Source organism: Ornithodoros turicata, chromosome 9 (assembly GCF_037126465.1).
Source record: "Ornithodoros turicata isolate Travis chromosome 9, ASM3712646v1, whole genome shotgun sequence".
Taxonomy (NCBI): domain Eukaryota; kingdom Metazoa; phylum Arthropoda; class Arachnida; order Ixodida; family Argasidae; genus Ornithodoros; species Ornithodoros turicata.
The window spans coordinates 39809077-39825127 of NC_088209.1; the positions used below are offsets into that span (position 1 = coordinate 39809077).

The 16051-nt window shown below is 48.6% G+C and overlaps 1 protein-coding gene across 2 annotated transcripts in view; it reads right to left on the reverse strand.

The window, feature by feature from the left end:
* The window catches only part of LOC135368904 (cadherin-23-like), a 31112-nt gene that overhangs the window by 12780 nt on the left and 2281 nt on the right, over positions 1-16051 (reverse strand). For both annotated transcript variants that reach the window (XM_064602458.1, XM_064602457.1), the window contains exons 2-12: positions 3891-3974; positions 3728-3811; positions 3223-3368; positions 2534-2596; positions 2383-2472; positions 2207-2290; positions 1492-1617; positions 1296-1427; positions 556-741; positions 243-422; positions 33-185 (exon numbers count right to left, since the gene is read on the reverse strand). In XM_064602458.1, the coding sequence (XP_064458528.1) occupies positions 33-185; positions 243-422; positions 556-741; positions 1296-1427; positions 1492-1617; positions 2207-2290; positions 2383-2472; positions 2534-2596; positions 3223-3368; positions 3728-3811; positions 3891-3963 (1317 nt within the window). In that variant the 5' untranslated portion in view covers positions 3964-3974. The remainder of the gene's footprint in view (positions 1-32; positions 186-242; positions 423-555; positions 742-1295; positions 1428-1491; positions 1618-2206; positions 2291-2382; positions 2473-2533; positions 2597-3222; positions 3369-3727; positions 3812-3890; positions 3975-16051) is intronic.

The following is a 16051-nucleotide window of genomic DNA, read 5'->3' on the forward strand; positions in this document are numbered from 1 at the left end:
GTGCTGTCGATACTAAAGAAGAAACGACGTACGCGAAACTTGATGACTTTGACGCGTTCATAATCCAAGTAATCGGAGTTGTTGACCCGAATCATGAAAGAGGCTTCGTTGACGCTCACAGAGGGCGTCACTTGAAAGACGCCATGGTCGCCTTCCAGGAACAGTTGGAACGTTCCATTGGAACCCTGTAAGACGCAGAGCCATTGAGCAGGTGCTGCCTTCATTATTACCGTCGTAGTCACCTGGTCGTGGTCGTACACCTCAGGCACGCTGTCGCCGATGAAATTAACGGGAACGTTGACTTGGGCGTTCTCGTTGACCTCCGCCACGTAGTGCCTGCTGCGGAACGTGGGGGGCTCGTCGTTGACGTCCGTCAACAGGACGGTCACCTCGGTGCTCGTCACAGCTCCTTTCTCTTCGGCCTGCGCACCAAACAACGCTGGATGAAATCTTTCAATTTTGCCCGTATTGCAGACCCCTAATATTGCTGACAACTATATATCAATTGATAGAATGAAGTGGAACAGTGTCCTTTTTCGTCACGCGTGGTCATACCTGAATACGAAGGATGAAGGCACCGTTTTCTGTGGCTTCTCGATCCAGCCGCCCTTTGACAGACACCACACCGGAGTGACGGTCGATGGCGAATAGTCCGTCTCCGCCGGACAGAATACTATATGTGATAGGGTTGTTGACACCGCGGTCGCCGTCGATGGCCTTTACCGTCATGACAACCGAATTCTGCGAGAGACACATTGTTTTACGTGATTGTAGGAGCTATAAAAAAGGGGACAGTGCATAGCATCACCCGTGGCGATTACAGAGCCTTTGCAGAACTCTGGAAATAAGGGGAAAAAAGGGGGGGGCACGACATGCTTAACAAAACTTGGGAACAAGTCAATTCCCACAGGTGAACTCAGCCCACAGATCTAAAGACGTCTCTGATTGGCTTATGCGGGCGCATGACGCTTCCGAGTAACAAAGTAGTGCGTCCACATGCTTCAAATTGTTGCTGCAAACTGCGCTGATCATGCTGCGAAAACAGCCGTCGGAGACGACGTACTTGCGTAAAATATGCGTTAGCGAAACGTATATGAATTGGCTTCCCCGTCTACCTGGCATCCACTAGCTTCTCGTATTCCTTATACTCTCAATCTGCGCACTGCATTCTGTCACCGCCGGCGGAGATATACCTCTATCTCTTGCGTTGTCTCTGAGTACATATATGTGTGCTCAAGGATTCATTTCTGAATGAAGTAATGGTCGCCAGCCTTGGTCTAGTTCAATGATCTTACCAAAGGCAGGTCTTCGGATACCCTAGTGACGGAAGGCATTTGAGTGAAGACTGGGGGTTGATCTTCCACATCGTCCACTTTGACGAGAATCACAGCCGTGGCAGTGTGCCTCGGTCCGCTGTTGGCACGATCCTGCGTGAAAGTTGCGGGATGAGTTCCATTTTGTGTGTTCCATGTGCGCTGCATGTCCACTCACAATGGCGAGAATACGGAGTTCGTAGATGAACTTCCGTTCGTAGTCTAGTGGCCCCACGAGGGAGATGACACCCTTGCCCCGCTCCTGATGCACTGAGAACGTGGACGTCGTCTCCGTTTCATTATTCTGTCAGTGGAACATATAGAACGGGTTACGATATAGTTTCATATATCACAACCATAGGTTTGGCACTGCTCAGAGACGAAGGGCGAGCACTTAAATTGAAGTGCACCGATCTGGGACAATATTTCTTGGTGCATACCGAGTCCATGCACCGCAAAAGCCTATAGTATGGTCAAACAATGGCATACTTCTCATGTCAAGTTTACGCAATAATCAGGTATCATCTGTGAAGTTGGCGCGTTCTTACGCAACGCCATCTAGAGTAAACAATGCCTGGTCGTGCATGTGCTCGCGTCGCTCCAACGACGTGACGTAGCCGTTAAGAGTTTGCCAATCCCGCGTGTGTTCGAAATCGCCTGCAGTGATTGACCGGAGCAGACGACTTCTCGCTCTGCTGTCGTCTGCTTTTAAAGAAACCCCACAGAACTGCCGCCACAGCAACGCGTGCACGTTACAGGTTCTTTCACATGATATTATGACAAAGCGGCAATTGTTTGTGGGCACTTGTCGCCCCAGTCAGGAAAAGGTCATTAAGAAGCGTGACACACCAAAGCATCAGTCTTTTTTTTTTTTTTCTCGTCGCTTGACTTACTTGCAACTGGTAAATGACTTGTCCGAAAGGTCCTTGGTCCCTGTCTACTGCTTCGATTGTGTCGATCACATGGGGCGCTGCGTCCTGCATGTGTAACAGCGTTGACAACCGTTCTTATAATTAAGTGCGGTGGGACCAGCGCCCTTACGGGCTACGTCGTCCCGCCAGTGACATACCTCCGGGATGGTGATGGTGGCCTTGTACTGCTTGAACACTGGTTCGTTATCGTTGATGTCGTCCACAATAATGACCATAGTTTGCGTGATCTGGTAACGAAACGTGTATTTCAAGGGGAGGTAAAATACTGTACGCAGGAGAAACACTCACGTATTGCCCTTCTGGAAGCCGTCCATCCGTCAACGTCAATACAATGGTGTGCGAGTCTTTCACCTGCGATAAAGAAAGGGCGCTCTGCAAATACTTGTAACAGAGTTAATAAGTCGTTCACAGATGGAGGAGATTCACTCTGAGGGAGGTCTCGCTCCCATCCTCGGCCGGGAGCGATTGCTCCCGGGACTATACCGGGACTATACTATACTATACCGGGACTATATACTCGGCGTAGTTCGAACTACGCCGACTATATAGTCCCAGTAACTCGGTCGGCTAACTATCGACCGAGTTACCGGGGCTTCTCTCTTGCGTCCATGTAAGGAAAGCGCTAAGTTTAGTACCATATTCTTAAACGATCCTCGACTCAATCCTCCACTCCCTCTTGTTTTGTGCTTCATGAATGGACGGCCCTCACTCAAAACGCCCCCCGAGAGGTTTCCTTCAAGCGCAATGGCTCCCCAAGTGGAGGAGCGCGTCTTTCCTACGCTCACTGTATAGCCGAGGCGGGGGGTTGAGTCGAGGACCATTGGAGAATTCGGCTGTTAGTAAAGCTCGGAACACTTGGGTTTAGATATAGTGACGCTTTCTTTTTAGTCGGACTTCGGAACATGTCGCACCACTGAATGTAGGGCCATCGTCTGCAAATTTGAAGGCTATTATGGCGGAGTAGGTGAAGAGAATACCTCTCTGTCCAGCTCGTGTCGCAGGTAGACATCGGCCTCCGTGTCGCTGACCCTGTGGAAGCGAAGCAACTCTTCCGGTCCCAGGGCTCCAAACGTAAGCTTGTCGCCGTCCGCATCTTCACCTCGCAACCGGTACAAAGGCTGGCCTATGGGAACATTTGGGAGGACTTTGAAACAAAATGACTCGCGTATAGGAAGCACAATTATACCGTGTATTCACACGAACGACATTCCCGAGAATACTCCGGCGGAAGATGCGCGAAGCGTTATTATTTTCTGCTGTCACGTGTGCACGAGCACCCAACGTCATGTCCCTTCGTTCTCGTAGCAGACGACATGTGCCTTCGTGGCAGACGAGAGGACCGATGCGGTCGTCTGCAGTCAGTGCGAATGTTCGACATAAGACGCGGCAGAACTTCCTTCCGCTAGAATATTCCGTGGAGATGTGGCTCTTGTGAATTTACGTATATATACGCATGATCGTAGGCCGGTATGAGTCGCTTACCTAAAGGTGTGGGTCCTTCCTTGACACGCACTACGATCTCACTGATGCCTCCCAGAGCGAACCTGGGGAATTTGTTGCCACCGCCTGAAACGGTACATTGGTTGCTTATACGGTACTATACTGTATTATAGCGTGCTATTGTACACTACGGCGTGCCACCTACCAGCAGCGGCAAGAAGCGCCCTGATGGCGATGAAGAGTGGAAGCAGTGCCAGCCGCATCGTCCCATGGCGCATCCAGTCACAGCCTGCCAAAAACACATTTGTTTTGGATCTGTATTGGGTAATGTACCCAGTTACATGTGCCAAATCCCACAACTTTCTTCACCCGACGGAAGTCCTCTTATAGATAGATGAATGCTATAACGTCGGTTTGTCTATCTGTGGCATCGATCGGTGCCCCAACAGCACCGAATATCCTCTGGATGTACGAATAATGTCCTAACGAATTCGTACGTCCGATGGATATCCCTCAGATGTTCGTCGGACGTACGAATTCGTTTTGGACATTATTCGTACATCCAGAGGATATTCGGTGTTGTTGGGGTGCACTTTATTTAATGGATCAAAAGAGTGCTTGATATGGCTCCTGTAGACCTGGACTTCAGGAGTGGCAAGCAAACAAACCTACGCTAACCCCTCCTTAAACGCCTGCCTACTCCACACTCTCTGGCCAGGCACACTCTTCGATCACCAGTACTGTGCAGGACATCACTGTTCCTTGAGCAATTTACACGAGGAAAAGTCGATGGCCAATCTCGTTCGCCTCTTTCCCGGAACATTCCAGATGCATTCGGAGGAATCTTAAAAAAGAGAGAGGGAAAGAGAGACAAAACAGTTAAAGCGAACGTAGAAATATCCGTAGTATGGAACCTAGCACGAAACGGCGTGCCTCCGTAGCCAACCCACACGCTCTTTGTTCCACATTGGCGGCATTAATTCGGTCTAAATTTAGAAAGGGAGCTCACCCTCTCGATCAAGTGGCGCGGCACAATTCTGTTCTGCGAAAAAATTCCTCACTCGCGAGCAGGAAACGGCGATGTTGAAAAAACAGTTTTCTTTTCTCTCTCTCTCTCTCTCTCTCTCTCTTCCCCTTACGATATAGAGAAGAGCTATTGTAAGAAAGCAACCATTTTCTCTCCTCCCTCTACAATATAGTAGGTTGCAATGACCCGTCTCTCTATGCAAGAAGTGCACCTCTCTATGGAGCCGGATGATTATTCCAGAGAAAACGCCCCTCCTGGCTTTTTTCTTGTTTTTCTCGCGCTTTTCGCGGCCATCATATAGACTATACAAGAGACAGAGTCAGGTCCAACGAACGGCCGCGGAATGGGACCTTCGAGAGAAGAAAAATGCGGCAATCTTAAAGGAGGTCTGTTCGTTCTGAAGATGGAGCCTTTGAAGATGCCATATGAGAATATAGCTAGCCTTTGTCTTCTGCAAGTCGAGCGTGTCCGCCTCCTGGTCTCAAGGTAGTGGGATCGATTCCGGTCGAGGACGCCAGCAACTTGGTGGCGGGCTATACGAGTTGCTTGGACACGTTGTCTTCCGCGAGGGACGTTTAAATTCGGTGTGTCGTAGAGCGCGTTTTAAAGAACCATCGGATGGTTAAAATTAATCCGCGGAACGACCACCGTGGTGACATTCATGATCATAGTTATCGAATTATCATATTCTTCGAATTATCGCCGAATTATCATTGTCATCTTCTGTACTTCATGGTGAGATACCTGTAGAACCACCGCTTAGTTTATATATACGTCACTGATGAACGGGTGTGTCACCCGTCTTCTTAAACTACACAGTTATCGACGTGGTACTTTGTCAAACGCGACCTTCGACTTCCTACAAGAGATTTCTGCACCGCAAAGCAGTTGTAGCTGTCAGCGGAGTGACGGCGTCGACAGATACAAGGACACGGGAGGTTATAGTACCTGTCCCGGACGGAGAGCAAAGAGAATCGCGCCGAAGTCCTTCTGGAATGTCTGTTGGAAGACAAAGATAGAATTCAAGACATCGCAGCTGGTGGTAGGATTCGAACCTAACACCTTCCAGTCTTCAGTACGACCTTGGATCTACCACGAACCAGAGGATGTTCTGTAGGTCCACACGGTAGGGCTGCTGGGGCACACCACAACGAGACTGTACGTATACGATGTCCGTGGTACAGAACGCGACCGGTTGGAGATGACCGGCGCTTTTTTTTTTTTTCCCGTTAGCCGGTGGCACCGTCATCATCTGCTTCCACCCCCGCGAGCGCTGCCCTGAAATGTCCACGATTCCTCTGGGAACGGAGTCGCGTCAAGGTTAAGAATAGCGACGTGCCAGGGGAACGCTAATTGGCCGAGCGGGCCCACAATTAAAAAAGTGAAAACGCGATACAATTGACGCTGTGGCAACGCGCTATTTCGTTCGGCCGGACATTGTTAAGCCTAACGAGAGAACACAAAGGCCATCGCGCATCCCATCTGAATGGCGCAACTGGCTCAACCTGTTCATCGCCCTAATTGGAATACCACACGGACGGCGCGCATCACGAGCCTTTCCTTAAAGGGGCTCCTTGAAACGTTATGGGTACAAGTACCCTGATTTCGGGCTTCCCTGCAGAATCGCCAGTGTTCGCTGAATCACGCTGTGTCAGCCCGAACGAAAACGCGGCAAAGGAGTAGTTATATATACAGTGAACCCTCGTTAATATGACCCCCGATAATCTGACATACTCGCTTTACGACCATACTCCTGGGGAACAATGCAGTGCAAACCTCTGCAAATCCCCCCGTTAATATGACAATTCCGCATTATGACCAAAATTTTCGGGAACGACCATGGTCATAATAACGAGGGTTCACTGTAGTAGGAGGCAGAGGAGGACTAGTAGGAAGGAATCCTGATCGGTTGTTAACTTAAAATATTTAAATAAATCGTGGTTTTTCGCCGCGGGGCAACTGTGATCATGAGTGCCGCGAGGATGGTCTTCTCCGCGTTGATTGATTTTGCGCGTCTGGAGCAGATACAGTGAACCCTCGTTATTATGACCATGGTCGTTCCCGAAAATTTTGGTCATAATGCGGAATTGTCATATTAACGGGGGGATTTGCAGAGGTTTGCACTGCATTGTTCCCCAGGAGTATGGTCGTAAAGCGAGTATGTCAGATTATCGGGGGTCATATTAACGAGGGTTCACTGTATTTCGGCTCACCACCAAGATGCGGCGCCCTCCACTGGGTTCGGACCTTGGAACTTTAGGGTCAGTAAGCGGACACGGGTCCCTGTTCCTCTACGAAACTGCGCGTTAATATCAACTGAAAGCACAAATGACCTTCAGTGCTATGGGATGGGAATTGGATGGGAATCAGGGAGTATCCGACCAGCCCTCCTTTGATCCCGAGGTAGGTTCGGCGAGACAAGTCACCTCCGCTTCGGAAGACCTGTACCTTTGATTATGTTATGAGAAGTGCACGTCCAGGACGAGATAAGTTGATGAGTCGAAAATAAAATTTAAAAAAAAAATAGAGAAAGAGAGAGAGAGGACGAGAGTCGCCGATATTTCGAACAGAGACTGTTCTTCTTCTGGGCACCGTCTTCATCATTGGCACGATATGTAAGGTCTTATAGGGATGATGCGTTAAGGGTTCACGGGTATTGTAGGTCAACAGCTAGGAGGATGGGAAAACAGAGAGGTGAAGAAACTGCATCCGTATAAGGTGCTTTGTTGGGGTGCGGATTGATTGGTAATTATTAATAATTGATTAATTGTTTGCTTGAAAATTTATATCGACGAATTCCGTTAAGGATATGAACCCAAGAAAGCTTTTCAGGAAATGCGGCTCAGGAAGGTATATAGCAACGATTCACGGTGCTCCAGGAAAAGTCTACAACTTGCTGATAGCGGCAGCAATCATCTCGGCGTGTCTTAACTAACTTCCTTCGCGCACGCACAGCAATTTACGTGCACGTCCTGCATCAAGAAGCCTTTCCTATCTTCGTGTTGAAAAATCCTTGTGACGATATAACTTCCCCGAAAACGTTCCGTATCCTATATGTACGGCGGTCACAGTTGACCGCCTCTAGTGCATGTCTGACCTGAAGGTCGATCAACCAGTGCTCCTCCCTGACACGTGACGTGACATTTTTTAGCGACTCCCTCGACGAGAGGTTAATTTTCCCCGGGGTAATTAAATGAGGCGTCGCGCTGTTGTAGAAGCTACACTTCAGAGACTGGATTCTGCCGTGTACGATTTGAACGACCTCTGCGTGACGCTAGGAGACTCGGGAAAACGGATCCGGGGTAAGTTACACAATCTAAACACCAAAATAGCCACCGACATTACGTTGCGTTACGGAATAAAATATTTACGAGCGAAACTATAAAGTTTACAACGGTACGCACAGATGTTATCTGGAACCCATTCAGTGCTGAACTTGAAGACGCCAGCCATAGGGGGCGGACTGTCGTCTGCATCACAATGCGCCGCCTGTTCCGTTAAGTTTTCGGTTTGCGCATTGATGTAAAGAAGTAGGTCCCCGTTGAAATATATTGGTAGTGGGCCCTACTAACTACAGCATACAATAGCTACCGATAATTATTTGGGTTATAGTACGTCTCCAGGCAATATTGGAAACGAATGTGTCGATGAAACTTGTACGATCGTGACTCTAGACATACAAGCTGCACAGTAACGTCGAACGCCACCAGGGGCGCCACAGCACACGTTTTGTGCAACAATACGTCGAGTGGGCCGTGAACCGCCCAAAATGACATCCTTTTCCGAACGGCATACATTGGACACGTCTCGACAATGTCTGTTGCCCACAAGCGAGTCCGCAATGTCTGGAATTGTCACTTGTTTTACCTCCTGAATTTTGTGCCTGTCTCTGCTGACTTTTGTACTACACAGTTGTTTGTTTACACATGAAGATATCATATATTATTCTAACAGAAATCCTATCTGCCTTTAGCACCGGGAGACTCTTCAGGCGCCTTCTGAATCTTCGGGGCTGCCGATCGTGGCAACGAAGAACGAATGCGGACGGGCATGAATTCCCTCACGAATGAAATCCAAAGGAGGTGAAAGATTTCCAAGTGCAACAATGGTATTGTCCGATATCGTAATCATCGAATATGTAAGGCGACAGTTTTCGCTGCCTCCTCAATGGCTTTTGTAACGGATCCGCCCTGCGTGATCGGATGAGCAGCTGCGGAAGAGTTGGCGGCGCGAGCGGTCACGACGGGACGCCGGGGTCATCCGAGAAAACAATCTCGAAAGGAGGCCACCACCGGCAGATCCCGTTGAGCGGCTCTTCCCAGGGAGTGAGTGACCGGTTCACCTTGCCTCTTTTCAATATGGTTGCCGTCCCATTTCTCTTCTCAATTGACGATCCTTGTCCATGCAACACTGGCGACGACGAGGAAGAAGCGCATGTCCTTGAATTTGTCGATGCACATTGTGCTGGACCCGTTTGTCGCCGCGTGACCCGTTCCCACGGCACGGGGGGCTTCCAGAATGCAATCTTATACAATTTCCCTCCTCGACGACAACAACAGCCGCGCGTGCGTCGCGCAAAATAGTCAACAGACGACGTCCGATCCGTCAACAGTGCGACACCTCGTGGAGATGATAATAGACATGAGTGGGGTATACGTCGCGAGAAACTGGTGATCACAGGCGACGACTGGTGGTCACTGCTGATGGCCATCACCATGGCATTATGGAGAATGATGTGATGTTCAGACTGGGAGGTACCCGGGTTCGAATCCCAGTGCCGGCTGTGCTGTCTGGGGTTTTTCCTGGGTTTTCCTCAGACGCTTTCAGACATATGTAGACACAGTTCCCTTAGAAGTCGGCCCAGGACGCACATTCCCTCAGGGCGTCAGTCGTGACGTTGCCCACATACGTGAGGCCGACAACGGCAAGCCCTATCACCACCACCACCACCGCCATGTGATGTTCAGTGATAGTGTGATGTCATGATGATGTTAAATGAATATGATGTCACGCGATGGATTATGATGTTGATGCTGATTTGGATCACACCCTTCGAACCCGCAACCGTGTGATCAGCAGTTGGACACACATTGGCAACTGATCCTCCTATGCAGGCTGCCTCGTAGCACGTGCTGAGATATTAGAAAGGAAAACATAATAGCTTGCAAGGCGTTCTTTACCACTACTATTCAGGAGGAGGAAAACTTCCAGTGGGTAAGAAGAAAGAAGGACTTCCACAGTGTGCATCCTAAAGACGCTATAGGCGTGTCCCCACATGTTTTTTGAAGCCCGTATTTCCGAGATGTCTTTGATTTTTTTTTTTTGTCCCAACCGACGACGACGAACTCATTGTTGAAGCGTGCCTGGTTTCGCATTCGATTCGCAGACACGAGTTCGTGCCCAGGCATAGATAAGAGTGGAAGTATTGGAGAGCTGCACCCGTATTCTAACCCTGTGGTATTGCTAGTGAGGTGTGTATTCGGATGGCATTCGATAGACAAGACCTCGGTTATAATCTTGCAGCGCGGGAGGGACGCACTTAGCATGCCACCGGAAGAACGTTTCTCCATGCATGAGTCTTCAGAGATGCAGGGCAACTGAATGGCGGCCCCCGCACGGTCATTGTTCGCGGAACGGTATTGTTCATCATTCTTCATTCATCACCGTTTATCGGAGCGCCGTTTGTTTGCGTGACTTTCTAGGACAATGATTGCGCTCACGGCACACGAGGATGATCAGCAGGAATTGCTGCAGAAGGGTTCATCTATATGTACATTGTTAGAGTCATCTCGCCTTTTCAGAGAAGAACTGAGGCACTTTTTTTCTTGTTCCCGTCAGCATTATCAACTAAGGCACTCGTTGAAGAACATTCCCCATTTTGGAACATAACCAGTTCCAGGAGAAAGCGACAGAAGTGGAGATTAAGGGTCCGTTCTGTGGTTGAGTCCTCAGGTCGTAGTTTCTATAGTGACTGCACTGTCAAGAGAAACGAAGTCACCTCCTTTAGACTGGCCTGCCTTCTACAAGAGCTCTGCAACTGATCACGTTGTTCACTTTGTTCCGCTTAGTGTTTGGTTGTTGATATGATTTGACGATGAGAATCATGGGATTTGGACACAAACGACGTCTCGTTCAACCGCCATTTTAAACGTTGGCATTCTGTACGCTTCTGAAACACTTTTCCTAAAATGTGTAACTTCCAAGGCTCCAAAAGGTCGCAAAGAGATGGTTCAGCAACAATTTGAAAATGTTCGTACAATGTCATCGGGTGCATATAGTCAGTATTTACGGGATGTCTTCTATGAAAGCGAAGCGCTCCCTCTGAGATCCATTAGTTCGAGGAGTTGCACGATTACCGAAAGCGTCTTTCCGAACACGTGGGAACACTTCACTCAGATGCACTGAACTGCTAGGTAATGGTTATCTTTTCGTCTCTCGGGCGTTCTACTGGTCTTCACAGAGGGCCGCGCGTTGCGGCAGCAAAGGTTCATCAAACAAAACTTGTTTTGCAATCGTAGCTTATCTCTAGATCCACTCACACAATTAACTTGACCAGCTCCCATGGCATAGTGGTTAGAGTGATCGCTTTGCACGCCGAGACTGGGAGGTGACACAGGTTCGAATCCTGTCACCGGCTGTGCTGTCTGAGGTTTTCCCTGGGTTTTCCGAAGACTTTCCAGACGAATGTCGGCACAGTTCCCCTTGAAGTCGGCCCAGGACGCATACTAACCCCCCTGTCCCCCACTCCTTCCTGCTGTCCTCTCTTCATCTGTCCACGTCTATACGCCGCTCATAGCCATAGTTGCTTCGCGGCGCTGACACGGAATTTAAAAAAAAACAAGTAACTTGAACACTTCGCGGGTTACCAGCTCGTTCCATATACGAGGAGGGAAGGCGTGATAGCCCACGTACTCCAGCTGGACCTTTCCAGCGGACTTTTTCGTTCGAGCTCGTAATTGAGCTCAGAATGCCAGTCGGCCACCCTGGCGTCTCCGTGACATTCAAGAGCCTTCAAAACGGTTAGGGTCGACTTCAGCGGAAGGTGAAGGTTAATTGAGCGCCCATTGCGCGAGACTGCAGGGAAACAAAGACACGGAACTAGTAGGTTGCCACTGCTGCGACAAAGCGAAAAAGAAAGACAGTGGGAAAGACTTCTTATACGTGCAATATCACTGTAAACTGAAAAGCACCCTTATGGGTGTAAATGGCTTGTCCTATAACTGACACCTCTTTTTACATCATATGGTCTTAGAACACCCTTTTCAGAGGGTGTATTCTGTGTAAGACACCCTTTGAAAAAGTGCTTTTCCTTGAAAATGCTTTCTTTTGCACCCTTTAAACACCCTTTTAGGAGGGTGTCAAGTTGTTAAACACCCTCCTAAAAGGGTGTCTAAAGGGTGCAAAAGAAGGCATTTTCAAGGAAAAGCACCCTTTCAAAGGGTGTCTTACACAGAATACACCCTCTGAAAAGGGTGTTCTAAGACCATATGGTGTAAAAAGAGGTGTCAGTTATAGGACAAGCCATTTACACCAATAAGGGTGTTTTTCAGTTTACAGTGATCTCTCACATTCATACTCGTGACATAATCGCATACGGTAACTGGCTGGAAACGAGAATACACATTAGAGAATTGTACACTATAATTAGGGAGCGACTTTTTCGGGTTAAACTCGATTCCGCCCGGTTATTCCCCCCCGAACTGACCTCCGACCAATTCGGGTTAAACCCGATTTCTCCCCGAATTCCAGTCACTATGAAATCCGCAAGTGACGTTTTCACCGAAGACGAACAAAGGTCGCTACGTGTAACTACATGTAAGAATGGGTCACTTATACGTTCCCAGCAATACACCCATGTATGTAAACACTGTCCATATGCCTTCGGGAATTACCGCTGGAAGGTCACGACCCCGCAAAAAAAAGAGAGAGAGAGAGAGATTAGGAAAGGAGTTATTAGACAAGAGGAGAAACAAAAACACTCGATAACACCCGAAGGCACAATTATCGCCCGATTTATCTCCGAATTACAGATTTTAAAATAGCGCCCGATTTTTACCCCACCCCTCACCCCTCGGAATCTGAGAAAGGGATTTAACCCGAAAAAGTCGCTCCCTAACTATAATCTTGATGGTTATGCTTCCCTCCTAAATGCATATAGTGAGACGACTCTCTGCTTGCATACAGAGACTCGGCAATGACCCTTCTCGCCGTACATAGACGCTATACAGACCACCCCGGACAACGAGAGGACCGACGGAGATAACATCGCGGAAGCAACGGGAGTGTGCTTTCTTAGAGAGTGAAGGGTCATTTGCATTCACAGCTCAGTGGCGTTACCACTTGCAACAAGTTGACTCTCCAAGGTGCCGTCACTGCGGTGATCTGGAAGATCTAGAGATCTAGATCCTTCTCTATTGCGCGCCCTATACCAACCTTTCAGATCCACACCTTCAGTGTTTCTAAATCAGCGGGACTCTCGCCCTCTCATTATGTCAGAACTGCTTCGTCCATGGCCCAAATCCAGCCCACCAAGTGCTGCCCTAAAAGTACTTCTAAACTTTTTGGACACCGTAGGCCTTCGGCCCTCACAGTGAGGCGACTCATTATTCCATTTCACTACACTAGCGCCAGCAATGGAATAGAGTATCGACCCTGGCGATGAAACTCCCCAATCAACATCACTAAAATAAAGTTGCTGTTTTTTGTGTAATGGAATGTAGGTATGCTGTGGTTCATAGGCTCAAGAAGACTAATGAACACAAGCACACATCTGTATCAGACTTCTTCCACTCTTAAAAAGAAAAAAGAAAGAAGAAGAAGCCGTGACAGACTTCACCTCCACAACTTCCTGCAATGAATGAACACCCCCTCCCCTACAAAGAACTCGAACCCCTCTAGAGCTCCTTGTTTCCTCCTCTCCGCTTTCGACCCCACTTCCGCTTTCTGCTTGGTAGGGCTGCTCACTCTCGTTTCCGACATCTCTCTCTCTCTCTCTCTCTCTCTCTCTCTCTCTCTCTCTTTTTTTTTTTAAGGTTTCGCTTCCGTTCCCAAATAGAACTAACAAAGCCCCTTTGCATTTTGCAACGGCAGTCGCGCCATGAAAAACGGGGACCAGCGGTTTCCCCCGACTGCTCCGTTTCACGGGTAGCCCAGCTGTTCGGTGTGACAGACGCATCAAAGGAATCGAACTTGTCCAACAGCATCGGTGTCGACGTGCGAACCACCTGTCGCGTGGAAGTGTAAAGCCGGTGCATCCCCGACCTAGAAATTAAAGCGTTCGTTGCGCCCTTGTCTGTCATTCTCTTCGTATGGCTAGCCCGCATTCACTTTCTTAGAACCACAATGGAAGGAGATAATTTTAGACGATGGCCGCGTGTGTAACAACCAACCTTGTGTAAGCGGCTGTCACCGCTCCAATTATTCCTTAAACGCTGCCCATTTTGTCTCCAGACCTGCCACGACACGTACGGGGAACATGACAAACAAGCGAGAAAAGCTCCACTCCAAATATCGTTTTAAGTGGTGTACTCTATCCTGTAACATTGTCGCGCGACGACGAACTTTCATCAATTGTGTCCACTAGAGGGTATAGTTGGCACAGAACCGAAGAAAGTCATGTGCCAAATATGGACGGAGGAGACTCCCGGATGGGTAGCCGTTTTCGTTTCTAACACGAGACTGTCCTTCTGCTGGGCAGAGCAATGAAACAGTCTCCTATTCGGTATATCGGGGCTCCCTCCGTCTCCTATTCGATATGTGGGAGCTTCCTTCACTTTCCCCCACCGTGTCGCCGAATTTTCGAACTGACACTCAAAATCACTCAAATCAAACACTCTCTTATTCGATATATCGGGGCTCCCTCCGTCTCCTATTCGATATGTGGGAGCTTCCTTCACTTTCCCCCACCGTGTCGCCGAATTTTCAAACAGACACTCAAAATCACTCAAATCAAACACTCTCTTATTCGATATATCGGGGCTCCCTCCGTCTCCTATTCGATATGTGGGAGCTTCCTTCACTTTCCCCCACCGTGTCGCCGAATTTTCGAACTGACACTCAAAATCACTCAAATCAAACACTCTCTTATTCGATATATCGGGGCTCCCTCCGTCTCCTATTCGATATGTGGGAGCTTCCTTCACTTTCCCCCACCGTGTCGCCGAATTTTCGAGCTGACACTCAAAATCACTCAAATCAAACACTCTCTTATTCGATATATCGGGGCTCACTCCGTCTCCTATTCGATATGTGGTAGCTTCCTTCATTTTCCTCCACCGTGTCGCCGTATTTTCAAACAGACACTCAAAATCTCTAAAATCAAACACTCTCCTATTCGATATATCGGGACTCCCTCAGTCTCCTATTCGATATGTCGGAGCTTCAACCACTTTCCCCCGCCGTATAGCCGAATTTTTCAAACAGTCAATCAAACCAAACACTCTCCTATGCGGTATATCGGGTCTTCCTCGGTCTCCTATTCGATATGTGGGAGCTTCCTCAATTTATCCCCACCGTATCGCCGAATTCTCAATCAGTCCTATCAATGAAACCGAACACTCTCCTATTCGATATATCAGGGGCCCCTCCGTCTCCTATTCGATATGTAGGAGCTTCCTCCATTTAACTCCCACCGCATCGTTGGGTTTTCTATGGGCTTCGACAGTTACTAACTATGGTATGACTCTAATTTGTGAGCCATCCCAACTCTCGTTTGCCAGGAACTTCTTCCAAGAACTCCTGACTTCTGAGCGTTCCGTATGAACTACCGAATACCAAGAAGACAGTCGCCGCACTGTTAAATCCGATACCGCACGACTCGCCCTCCCGCATTTCGTGACCTAAAGGATTTGAAGATGCTGACCAGTCGAGCAACGTCTGCACGCACGCTCTCGCGTGGTTTCCGCACACAACTGGACTTGCAGACCGGTTATGACAGTTGCAGCTCCTAGTATACCGTACTGGTAATGCTGCTTATATGTAGATATAAGCCACGTAGTGGCTCAACATAACTGGATGGCTGTGCTCAATTAGGAACCTAATAAAGGTGCGTGGGTGACCAAGCCCTCGTCTGAAGGGCCTCTATACGTATATCTTTCTCTTTTCTTAAATGTTCACCCGTGCATCAAGTAGCTCTCTCTAGCACATGCATTTACACGCATGCGCGGACAAAAACGAGGACTGAAATTAGGCCAAACACTGAATTCACTGTGTCCTATTCATTCACCTGGGCTTCCTGCGAACTCCATACTCTAAAAGCAAAACTTCGCCGTTTGTTGCGTACACACGTTGAACGATACGCCGTTATATTTTCTAATCCGTCTCCATTGTTAATCGCTTAT